This window comes from Phascolarctos cinereus, unplaced genomic scaffold (genome assembly GCF_003287225.1).
Source record: "Phascolarctos cinereus isolate Bilbo 61053 unplaced genomic scaffold, phaCin_HiC Scaffold_4;HRSCAF=312, whole genome shotgun sequence".
Taxonomy (NCBI): domain Eukaryota; kingdom Metazoa; phylum Chordata; class Mammalia; order Diprotodontia; family Phascolarctidae; genus Phascolarctos; species Phascolarctos cinereus.
Genome location: NW_027555847.1, coordinates 394,073,167 through 394,086,753, shown reverse-complemented (window position 1 = coordinate 394,086,753; position 13,587 = coordinate 394,073,167). Strand labels below are relative to the sequence as shown.

Here is a 13,587-nt window from a genome sequence, read left to right as displayed (position 1 = left end):
TCAGACTTATATAGGTGAACAATTTTTAAATAAACAAGAGACAGAGAGCAAAGTAAGGTGTAAAATGGATAATTTCAATTATGTTAAATTAAAAAGGTTTAGTACAAATAAAACAAACATAGCCAAGATCAGAAGAAAAGCAGAAAACTGAGAAAAAAAATTTTATGGACAGTTTCTCAGATAAAGGTCTCATATCTCAAATATAAAAAGAACTTTGTTAAATGTATAAAAATATGAGTGATTCCCCAAGTGATAAATGGTCAAAGGATATGAACAGGCAGTTTTCTAATGTAGAAATAAAAACAATTTATTGACTATAAAATTTATGGTCAATTTATACATTTATATGCATATATATAGTCAATTTATACATCATGTAAAAATTGCTCTAAATCATTATTGATTAAAGAAAAGCAAATTAAAACAATCCTGAGACATTATTTTATACCTATCAGATTAGCTGAAATGATTGATAGTGGAACTGTGAACTGATCCAACCATTTTGGAGAACAATTTGGAATTATACCCAAAGAGTTATTAAACTGCCTATATCCTTTGACCCAGAAATACCACTACTAGGTCTATTTCCAAAGATGATTAGGGAAAAAAGGAAGAGAACCTATACGTTCTAAAACATTAACAGCAGCTCTCTTTGTGGTGGCAAAGAACTGGAAATTGCAGGGATGTCTTTCAACTGGGGAATGGATAAATAAGTTGTGATGTATGATTGTGATGAATACTACTGTGCTATAAGAAATAATAAGCTCAATGATCTTAGAAAAACATGGATAGATTTGCATGAAATAATGAAGGGTGAAATGAGCAGAAGCAAGAGAACGTTGTATATAGCAACAGCAATATTGTTTTAAGAACAACTTTGAACAATTAAGTAATTCTGACTATTATAAATACCAAAATTAACTATAATGGCCATAATGAAAGTTGATGCTACCTACAGCCAGAGAAAGAACTGATAAATAGAAGTATGTGTAGAATGATTTTACACCCCCACACACCCCCACACAAATATAATTTACATGATAATTTTATTATTTATTTAAAGGGAATAGCAAGTTGTACATAATAGATATGCAGTTTCGTGTGCAATCATCTTTTTTATTATACTGTTATAGAAATGCTTATTTTATTCCACAAATAAAAAATAATAAAAATTTTTAAAAAGCAAGAACGTCACTATGATTACCCTTGAAAAATAAGAAATATAAAGTTACAGTATTTCAGTCTCTCCATATTTTCCTAGTTTATTATCTCTGCTCTGGTTTCACTCTCCTCCTCCTTTCATAATTGTAACCTTACTCAATTCAATAACCATTTATTAAGTATCTATCATGGCCCAAGCACAGTGCTAAGATGGTGATATAAAGATAAACTCTTCTTCTCCCAAACAATCTTTAACTTCAAGAAGTTTGCATTCTACTTAAAGTTAATGAATTAGATTATACTTTATCCTCCACCCTTGAACCTTCATCCCCTGATCCTTCCAGGGGGCATGTCCTGACAGTCTTCTCAATCCTGTCTCCTACCTCCTAAACTGCTCCACTACAATTTCATGTTACCTAATTGACTCATGGCATGCATTTCTGTGTGGCAGTTCTTTTATTTTTCCCTCACTGACTTTCTAACCCAGGCCCTATAGCAGATGTTCTAAATCTTCTCAAACTCCTCCTCCCATATGCACCCCCTTGCTCTCAGCAAATTACCTTGATTCCTACTTTGCTGAATTAAGTTGAGACTATCCATAATGAGTTCCCTTCATCCTCTACACTATACCTTGAAATCCTCAATATTTTCACCCACCTCTAACTTTTCTGCTATAGTCTCAGAGAGGTGCCCAACCCTCTTCTCTTCCTGGAGCTCAATCTATGATTAATAATGTACATAATAATGTATAAACAATGATATGACTAATATCATTGTCTTTTTTTTTTTACCTTCAGTCTCTCCCTATCTTTTGGATCCTGAATGCCTACAAATGTACTCACAAGTACCCTATAGTTGTTAAAAATCTTCACTTGCTCCACCATCCCCTCAGACTATTTTGTCTTATATCATTCTTCCCTTTTGCAAACAAACTCAAAGAAAAAAAATCATTTGTACTCACTGCCTCCAACATCCTCACCATTCCATCATTCATCCATCAACTCTCAGCCACATAGTTTCTGAATCTATCCACTCTGCTGAAATGCTTCCCTCAAAGGAGGAGGAGGATTCACACCCCACCCCCACCCCTCACCTCCATTCTGGCAAGATCTATTAGTGAGTTCTGCTGGCAAAGCCTCTGAGAACCCAAGGTCACTTCCATACCATTATAAGGTAACAGAGCAATACTTCACTACAAGTTCCAACTAGTAATATTCCTCTAAAAGTAAAAGATCATAGCAATAACAAATGAAGCTATAAAAACAAAGGGTATAACCAAAAAGATATTCTTAATCCATGAGTTTTACTTTGCTTCAAATTCAACCACTCAGGTTTAACTTCACTCCACTTGACTTGCTCATTCAACAGCTAGTTCAATTCAACACTGGTTGTGTGCCTTCTATGTGCCAAGCATTAGGTGCTAGGGGAAAAGAAACAAGATCAAAACAGTCCCTGCCCTCAAAAAGCCTATATTCAATTGCAAAGCGTAGGGGCGAGGAGAGGAAGATTCATCTTTTAACCAGTAAGTAAATATAAAGTAACCTAAAAAAGGAGAGAACATTAGGTTGTTGATGGTGATGGGAACTAAAGAATTCACCATGGAGGAAGTACCATTTGAGTTCTAAGAAGTGGAAATATGAGCAAATAATTGTACAACTACAAGTATAAATGGCCTCTGTGAATCCACAGAGGTGGAAGATGAAATGTTGAGTTTAGTCTGGGTGGAATGCAGGGTGTGCACAGCACAGAGTACAGTCAGATAAAGGTAGAAAGGAAGATTTTCATCTATAAGAGGTATTCAAGGGGAGATTTTGGGAATTAACAAGCAGAGAGTTTTCGTACTGAGTAAGGTGAAGCTTATAATAAACGTTAATATCTCTGAAGGGAGAGGAAAAAGCATGGTACGCTGAATAGAGAACCAGTCTTAGAACCAGGAAGGATTAAAGTCTTGCCTTTGACATGTAATGGCTATGGGATCTTGAGCAACTTTCCCTTAACCCTAAGTGCTTTAGGAAACTCTCTAAGATTACAGGCTGCCAAGAAAGTAGAGGGAGTTTCTTCACCTAGAAGTTCCTTATCCCAATGAAATTACAAGTACAGTTCCTTTCCCTATCCCAACTCCTATCTCTGACTTCAAATATAACCTATTAAAGGAAAGGCAACACGCTTTCTGAAAGTAGAAATAACACCTGATAATCTACCAATCCTAAATGAGGAAGCATGGAAAAAAGTGTGCAGCTGTAACTTTAAAATTTTCCAGATTATGCCTTGTACAAAAATGTACTAAACAGTTTTGTTTTGTTTTGTTTTTAATTATAAAGTTCTATTAGCACAAGGCCATTTTGTGAGTTAGTGCTTCCCTGGATTTAGGAAACAAGTCCCCATTGTATTTTAAATAAATAATTCTTACAGAAATTAAACTATAGACATGAGAGTGGAAAAAAAACAGAAGCATTACTTCAGTCAGCAAATGAACCCAACATAGCTGGGATTAAGTTGAACTTGGCATATGTGAAATGGAGAAGTTGTGAAGCATACCCTTCCCAATAAACATAGAAAAGAAGGTAGAAATGGTAACAGCAGCTGGTTGCTATGACAATGGAAACAAATTTTGATCCTGATAGGGAAGGACATATTCACTGTATTAAGGGAGAAACAAAAAGTTACTTTCTTCTTTAATGAACAGCAGTTGAGGGTATAAGTAGTTGGGGTACAAGTAGCTATAAGAAAACATCTTTTTATACCAATACTTTTAAGAGGAAAGAACAGCATTATCATTTATTTTTTTAAAAAAATCCACTTACCAAGAGATCTACAAAACTCCAAAGGGAAGCCTTGATGGGTTCATGGCTCAAAAAAAGTTAGGGCAGAAACTACAGGCAGAAGAAATGATCATGGAAGCCTTCTGACCAGGAGAAGAGCTACTATCGTAAGCTATCCTATATTTTTGTGAGTGTATCAGAGGAATTATTTAGATTCACATATTTTGATTAGAAATCACTGAATCTTATAGCTGGAAGGGATCTTACAAATATAGGTTAACTCACATTTCATAAATAAAGGAAACCATGGTGCAGAGATGTATGGTGTATTACTTGTCACTTGAGCCAGAGCCAGAACTAGAACTGAGGTCGACTCACAGTCTTTGCTTTTACCACAACTGATTTTTTGCTGCAAATGACGTCTATACCTTCTAAGAACTAGTTAAACTACATAGTTATATTTTGACAACAAAGACTACATCTGGGTAAATACTAAAAATAGACTCAACTAAAAAATAATATTTCTCAGGATTTCAATTACATGTACCCTAAGATTCAGTAACCTGAAAAGTGTGGCTATTGTAAATGAAAACATCATCTTTAACTAGTTCTGAGTACACATGTTACATGAACATGGGACGATTCGTTCCAAAAGAAGGTTATCAATGTTATACATTGACAATCTGCTAAATAGTGTTACAGTAAAGCTTTACAATTTTTTGGATTTGGTTACACTGTATTAAAATGTTACGGGGCAGCTTCCAGTTAAAATGGGAACGTGAAAAATTGTGAAAGCCCAGCTCTTTCACCTTCACCCCAACAGATAAATGAAAAGGGCTCCCAAAAGACCAATGATAAGAAAACTAAAATTTAACAAATGCAACTTCTCCCTCCTCTTCTCCCCACTCTGGCCAGAGTTTATCTCTATGAATACTTTATTTAACAAAAGAGAGAAAAAACATATCAATGAACTAGGTATATAACTAAAACACACAGACACACATACCCATAAAACACAAAAACAAACCAAAAAAACCCTGAAAAAGCAACAAATCAAATAATCTCCACTATACATTAAAACAAATATCAAATGAGAAATATAAAGCTGAACATGACTAAAAACTACTGGAATGCTAAATAGAGCTAAAAAGCTTTTTTTGGGGGGGTTAACTAAAGACAAACCACCTGTTACTCTGCCTTTTTTAAGAAAGAAGAAAACCAAATCAAATTGCCAAAATAAAAACAGAGAACTCTTAAATGAAAAAGCAATAAATGAAATTATTAAAAAATGTGTTGCCCAATTAATTATATTCCACTAGAAATCATTTTAGTGAAATGGATAAATATTTACAAATATATGAAGTGCCTAAATGATCAGAACAATAATTTAAATAACCTAAATCTTAGAAATAAATTGAACAACCCATAAATTAATCCACACACACAGACAAAAAAGGACCAGATGGCCTTACAAGTAAATTCTAATTAACATCCAAGGAAAAATTAATTATATCAGTACAAAAATTATTTGCAACAACAGTGAAAGACCCATCAAACTCCCTTCTAGACAAATATCCTGATACCAAAAACCAAGGTGAGACTTTAAGAGACAAAGCTACAGACCAATATCTCTAACCAGAAATACTGAATAAAACATTAACAAAAGGCTCTGCAACATATTAAAAAGTATACAATATAACCTGGCTGGCTTTACCCCAGGAATGTGTACAGATTTTAGGAAAAATATAAACATAAAAACCATTATTAATAACAAGTAATAAAAAATTACATGATTGTAACAATAGATGCATAAAATTTTTTGACACAATATCTGATTATGTTAAAAACAACAGCTCAGGAATAAATGGACTTTTCCTTAATACGGTAAAAGTATCTCCTCTTTTGTGTTAGAAATTGAGGGGATGCCCATCAACTGGGGAATGGCTGAACAAGTTGTTCTATATGATTGTGATGGAATACTATCTTGCTATAAGAAATGATGAGTAGTAGTATGCTTTCAGAAAAACCTGAGAAGATGTTATATGAACTGATGCAAGGTGAAGTGAGAACCAGGAGGATATTGTACAGAGCAACAGCAATATTGTAAAGATGTTCAACTGTGAAACTACACTGATCAAAACAATGATCTAAGACAATTCCAAAGGATCTAAGATGAAAAATGCTATCCATCTCCACAGAGAAAACTGATAAACTTTGAATGCAGACTGAAGCACATTTATTTTACTTTCTTTATATTTCCTGGGTTTGTGTGTGTTTTCTTTCACTTTCTCAAAGGGTAGGGGGAGAGGGGCAGGAGGGAGGAATAGAATTTGGAACTCAAAATTTTTAAAATGACTGCTAAAAATGTTTACATGTAATTAGAAAATGTTAATAAAATAAATAAAAACACACTAAAGAGGAAATTTTTTAAAAGAATGCAATTATTGAACTATAAAGAATATCAAAAGGGACAGATTCAAGGAAGCCTGAACTGATAAAGAGGTGATCGGAACTAGAAAGACTATTTACACAATGACCACAATACTATAAAGACAAACAAATTTGGAAGGACTTAACAACTCACATCAATGACCAATCACACTCCAGAAGACTGTCAATGAAGTATGCTGCCTCTTAGTAGTGATAACAGGAAAATAGGTGCAGAATGAGACTATGCGTCTGAATACAATCCAAACAACAGAGACTTGTTGTGCCTGACTATAGTTATTTGTTAAAAGGAAAGAGTTTTATTTGAGGGGAGAGATAGAAGAAATGAGGAGTGATGGTAATGCAAAAAAAAAAAACCCAAAACAGGGCAATGTTGATTCTAACACACTAAACTTAATATAAATTAAAAATAAAATATAGATTTGTGGTTTCATATATAAACTTTTTCTAACTATTAACTAAAAAAATAGACTGAATCCATACTAAAAATCTTTCCAGAATGACAGAACCTACCACGGTTTACAGTCCAGTAGTACAGGCTTTAAGAACCCAGGATCAATTCCACAACACAATGAGGCATCAAAGCAGGAATTTGTGTAGGATCAACTTACCTTAAAGCAAGGAAATAAGAGTTGGGGGTAAAGAGCACTTCTCTGGATGGAGAAATTTTTAAAATGAATCTGCCTCCCAAGTATCAGTTCTGGGACTAGTATTATTTAATATTTTTATAAAAGACTGGGAAAATGGGATACACAATGAAAAATCTAATAGCAAAAACATTAAACTAAGTGGGACTGATTAAAGACCTCAAAAATGCTATTAAATTTGCAGAAGAATTCAATGCAACCACAAATAGTTATGTTTAGAAAAAATAAATCTAAACCATATTTATGAGAGTGTGATCTAGGTTGTCAGTTAAGATCCAGAAAAAGGATACAAGAATCATTATAAACTGCTCTCAACATACAGTAATACCATGACAAAAACATCTACAAATGTTGAACACTGTCACAATAAGTTTAGAAACAAAAGAGAAAATATTATTTCACCCTTCTTCAAAACCTTGATGTAGCTGGACCTGGCGGAATGTATATAGTTCTGGTATTCATAGATCAACATGAATATGGAGGTGGTCCAGAAAAGGGTGATTAAAATAAGCAAAGAATGAGAGAACTATTAGACAAAGAGAGGTATGGTACTTCTTTCTGGAAAGATAATAATAAGAAAGGTATATGACCAATGTCTATAAAATATGAATGATGTGGTTTGGTGAACATAAACTTATTTAACAAATATGGGAATATCAGAATTTAAAGGAACCATTGAATCTTATGAAAGAAGACATTTTGTGACAGGTAAAAATATATGTTGGTAGTTACAAATCTATCGCACCGATAATTTCAAGAGAGTAATGCTCCCCAAATATAAGTAGGTTCAAAGGAAAACTAAAATAAGTTGATGAATGATAGATCTAATTGATTCAGTCCTTCTGTACTTCTACTTTTCAAAAGATCAATCAGAAGGTCACTGGAGAACTGAAAGACATTAATTTTTGTCCTGTTCTCTTTTTTGTTAGTTCTAATAAACGAGTATATCATGGACCATGCTGAACTAACCAATAAAATTTCAAAATAATAGTTAACTATATTTTAACCAAATTCTAATTTAAGGTAGCTAGAGACAGTAACAATTTCTCCCAGTTTTCCCAGTAAAATTCCCACAATTATTGGGGGTGAATAGATAGTGTGGATATTCAGAAATATCTGAATTCAGCAGACTTAGGGAAAGTGCCTAGGGAAAAAACAAAACAAAACAAAACAAGATCATTTGGAAGAATAAAAGGTCAAGAATATCAAGGGAATTAAGGGAGAAAAAGGTGAAGGAAGTCAGTCTAGTCACACCAGATCTTAAACTATATTACAAAGTGGTAATCATCAAAACAATCTGGCACTGGCTAAGAAATACAGTGGTATATCAGTGGAACAGATTAGGTACACAATACACAGTAGGAAATAACCACAGTGATCTCTGATAAATACAAGGATACAAACTCTTGGGACAAAAACTCAAACTCACTATTTGACAAAAACTTCAGGGAAACCTGGAAAGCAGTTTGTCAGAAACTAGGTATAGGTCAACACTTCGCACCATATATCAAGATATTGTCAAAATGGGTACATGATTTAGACACAAAGGGTGACACCATAAGCAAATTAGGAGAGTGTGGAATAATTTACCTATCAGATCTATGTATAAGGAAAGAATTAATAGCAAACGAGAGACAGAGAGCATTTCAGGAAATAAAATGGATAACTTTGATTACATTAAAATAAAGTTTTTGCACCAACAAAACCAATACAACCTAGATTGGAAGGAAAGCAGAAAACTGGGGGAAATATTTTATAGCAAGTTTCTCTGATAAAGGCTTTATCTCTCAAATATATAAAGAACTAAGTCAAATTTATAAGAATATAAGTCATTCCTCAATTGATAAATGGTCAAAGGATATGAATAGGCAGTTTTAAGAAGAAATCAAAGCTTTCTATAGTTATAAATGAAAAAATCCTCTAAATCACTATTAATTAGAGAAATGCAAATCAAAACAACTGAGGCATCACCTCACACCTATCATATTGGCTAATATGATAGAAAAGGCAAATGACAAAATGTTGGAGGGGATATGGGAAAACTGGGACACTAATGCACTGTTGATCAGCTTATGAACTGATTCAACCGTTCTGGAGAGCAATTTAGAACTATGCCCAAAGGAGTATAAAACTGTTCATACTCTTTGATCTAGCAATACCACTTTTAGATCTGTAACCCAAAGAGATTTTTTAAAAAAAGAGAAAAGGAGGTATATGTACAAAAATATTTATAGCAACTCTTTTTACATTAGCAAAGAACTGGAAACTGAGTGGATGCCCATCAATTGGGGAATGGCTGAACAAGTTGCTGTATATGAATGCAATGGAGTACTATCAGGCTATAAAAAATGATGAACAGGATGCTTTCAGAAAAACCTTGAAAGACTTACATGAACTGATGAAAAGTGAGGTGAGCAGAACCACAACACTGCGCAGTAACAAGAATATTGCACAATGATCAACTGTGAATGACAGCTATTCTCAGAAATACAAAGATCCAAGACAATTCTGAAGGGCACATGATGAAAAATGCTATCCACCACCAGAGAAAAAACTGATGGAATCTGAATGCAGATTGAAGCATACTGTTTTTTAAAAGTTCTTTATTTTTCTTGGGTTTTTTTTTTTGGTCTGTGTTCTCTTTGACTGCACATGTATAACATTTATCAAACTGCTTGCCTTCTCAATGAGAGGACAGGGGAGGGAAGTGGGAGAAAATGTGGAAACCATTGTTTTTACATGTAACTGGGAAAATTGTTTTTACATGTAATGGGGAAAAATAAATTTTTTTTAAAGAAAAAGAATAAAATAATCTTCATTTCCCCACTTTGATCTCTTCTTTCTCCTTTTTTAAATTTTAATCTCTTGCCTGCTTTTGAACACTGATGTTCAGTTATGCCATTTACATCTTTCCTTCAACAGAGCTAAATGCCCTGGTATTGTCTTGATTAATAGTATATACTTACAGACACAATTAAAAATGACATCAGGCAAAATATGTCTGTGCTGTTTCTTACTTCTCTTGCTATATAATTTCAAGGTATGGTTCTTCTCAGATGTGTGTGTGTTAGTATAATACAGTTTTTATTACTTTAGTATTTAATTTTGCCTGTGATTAAATGCCAAAATATCAATTTATTAAAGACTATATAACTGAATGAATTTTAAACTCACCATTAATCTGCACAGTTAATAGAGCTGAAGAATCTTCCTGCTTGGCACCTTGTTCCATATTTAACAAACGTGATTTTAAACTATTGTTTTCTTCCAGTGACTTGCTTAACTGTTGTTTCAAGGTATCCTGATGGCATAAAAATATAGAGATAATAAAAACAAAATTGACTACCATCGCTTCTTAAACTGTGGGTCACAACCCCATCATGACCCACAGTTCAAGGAGCGCTGAAGGGTTTCAAGTGGAAAAAGTTTGAGAAGCCCTAGAATAAATTACCCTTAGGCATTAGCAACAATGTAAGTATTATAATTTCTGAACCTAATGTCTTTTCAGTATTTCTGATAATACAGGTATTCATATAACTCTATAAGGCATTACCAAAATTAAATAATAGTCACTGGCTTCAAGGAACCCTATTAAGCAAGACATAAGACGTGTTCAAATATAATAAACATCTCAATGTCAAAAATTAATAAGCATAAAGCATTCTGTAAACAAGAGAAAATCTGAAAAACATGCTACTCATGCCTTTATTCAAGTCACTGTTAAAAACATCGAGATCAAGGCTCTTTCCAGGCTACCATCTACCATGTGTGCTATTGTTGAATGTGACAACTGGAGTGCCTAGTGCTCCTGACGCTCTTTGCAAGCCAAGTTTGAATTATAAAAGAACTGGTCAGAAAGCTGAGCAGGTCTCAAAAATGATATTTTCTGGCATTCCAACTGCTGGCAAGGGCTTCCTTCAGTTAAGAGCTGCAGAAGGAGAGTTATGTTTTGTATTTTTTTTAATTCTTGCATCATATGTTCATAAACTTCAATTCTGAACCAGATTTAAGTGGATTTTATGGGCCATTATTGTCTGCTGTGTTTTAAGCAAACACAAACAAAACCTAGAACCTCTGGTCTAAACTAAATTTAGGCTTAGCCCACACAATATTTGGCACTGTAGGCAGAGTCTTTTTGTTTTGTTTGTTGTTTTTTTTAAAAAAATATTTTATTATGGCCTCATGATTAATTTTTTTTTATTTTAAGAAAGCAGGAAAAGGGGTACATTTTTAAAAGAGATGGGTTTGGCAGACTGGATTTATGATCCTTCCCGTTTCCTCTGCCTCTCCCCACTCCTTATAGCCAGCCTGCTTCTAGTACAATTAGTTCACACCTTCTAGATATACATTCCCCCTCCCCACACCTCCCTTCCCCAGAATGACTTTAGGCACCATCTACAGGTCTTTACTTAGATCAACAGAAAAATCTGGGCCAATTAGTGAAGTCTGAAATCTGCAGATTGGGGCAGATCCAGCAGCTATTCAGATGAGCAGGACCATTCATTCATACAAACTCTCTGTAATTAATGGTAGGAAGTATGAGGCCTACCACCATGCTAGGTGGTCAGAGAGTGATGACACACTTGCTCATGTTTAATAAATGCAAAGGTATTGATAAAATTATATTGGGATGTCTAGAAGCAAGATAGCAAGGATGCTTCTACCCTTCTAAAACTTCTGATTTTCCTGAAAGCCTCTACTCTACTTGGGTGTTTGAAGCCACAAATGTCTTTGTATCCAGATTTAAAGGACTGGGAGTATGAATTTTCCTATTGGTGACTCTAGTTCCACTAGAGCTTGGATTATTTTAACTGCAGGACCCTTGGGGGACTAGTAAGCCATATGCCCAAGTTACTGTGGTAAGAAAAGGGAGAGTATCAAATATATAAAGGGTGGCTGGATACTGGCCATGTTACAATTCTACTAAGGGCCCCTCAATAACTTCATGGAGGTATTCTAATTTCTGCTTCAGGCTTTGAGAAAAAAATACCATAGGTGGAGGGCTCCCCATTTGGGCCTCAGTTGTGGTGGCTGATTCAGGGAGTGTATTTAGGGCACGGATATTATGAGTTCTTGGGAGTCAATACTTGTTCAAAGGTCAGTTGTTCTGATCCTGGTCCATCTGCTTAGATTGAAAATTTTGCTTGTATCCTGAAACTCTCTATTCTGATCTTGCCAAGGCACTTGGTAACCACAGACTTGCTTTCTGTTAAAATTAGGAATCTGTTATCTTTACCCTGGGCAACATTCTCTCTGCCATAGTAATCCTTATGACAGTTATTGTTGGAAGGGCTAAATGGAAATCCTTGGGGCTGTCTAAACTATCTCCTATGGTTAAAATTAAATAATTTCAGGTATATGTTAGTAGTAGTGGTAGTGGGTCCCAACCAGTACCTCCCTAGTAACATGGATGAAGGAGGCTGGAGTAGTCTTATGCAAAATTGTCTGTTTAATTACCCTATGTGGCCAGTGAAAGTAGATGTCCCTAATGATTAATAGCAGGTTACTAAGAACTGAATAAAGGAGTTATTCCAATTGCTTCATCTGTTCCTCATCATGTCCAGCTAGAGCAGGGTGGGATTATTGATCTCACTTATCCATTTTTTCTCCATCTCTGTGGCTGAGACCAGTAAGGGACTGTTTGTTTTTACCTGGGAAGGAGGTCAATATACTTTCACCATTTCCCCCCATATCTGAACCTTCTTTCACACTGCCAGTTTAGTGGGCAGAGACCTGAGAGTCCTCACTTCATGAGCACATCAACATACACCACACCTTTATATTGAGGGTACATTGGCTAACTGCTGGATGATGCCATGGCAACAGAAGTCTTGAAATGGATAGTGGCTCACATGACAAGGGATGGAAAATCAGACCAAATAAAATTCAGGCTCCTTCCCAATCAGTTAAGTCTTTAGTGATACATCAGATGGGGAGAATCCAGATAATTCTGGATATAATTCACAACAAGCTATTGATGCTTGCTTTGCTACAGACTAAAGAAGTTCAAAGGCTTATCAGACTCCTTGTGTACTAGAAAATACAAGTACATTATCTGACTATTTTAATGGTTCTTATTCATTAAATTATTCTTAAGTCTGACTTTTTTGAGGGAATTAGAACAGGTTATAGACTTGCAAGATTTAAAGTGAACTGTCCAGCATTAACATCCCCCTTTGAGTACATATGATCTTAAGGGTTCCTGGAGGTTTCTGGTACCTGAAAGACCAGGTACCAAGAACTGGACAGATCAAATCACTAGGCTTTTTGGAGCTGTAAACTTTTAGAAGTAGACACTCATTTCATTATGTTCAAGAAACAATTGCTTTCATGTTATTAGACTCCAGTTGCTACTGAAAGGATCACACTGAGAAACATGATTATCCTTCATCCAGAACTATCCATCATGAGTTTAATTAATGGTCCTTCTAATAAGATGGGTAGAGCACAAAAGGTTTCACATTGTGAAATGGAAACAGTACACCAAAATCATGCTTGATGGGACTCTTAAGGTATTAGTACAGCTACCTAGTTAGTGCAGCAGATAAGGCACTGGGCCCAGAGTCAGG

At 34.8% G+C, this 13,587-nt stretch overlaps 1 protein-coding gene across 2 annotated transcripts in view; it reads right to left on the bottom strand.

Annotated features, from left to right (window-relative positions):
- Positions 1-13,587, bottom strand: part of CEP72 (centrosomal protein 72) — a 68,914-nt gene that overhangs the window by 8,202 nt on the left and 47,125 nt on the right. For both annotated transcript variants that reach the window (XM_020985663.2, XM_020985664.2), the window contains exon 10: positions 10,193-10,319. In XM_020985663.2, the coding sequence (XP_020841322.1) occupies positions 10,193-10,319 (127 nt within the window). The remainder of the gene's footprint in view (positions 1-10,192; positions 10,320-13,587) is intronic.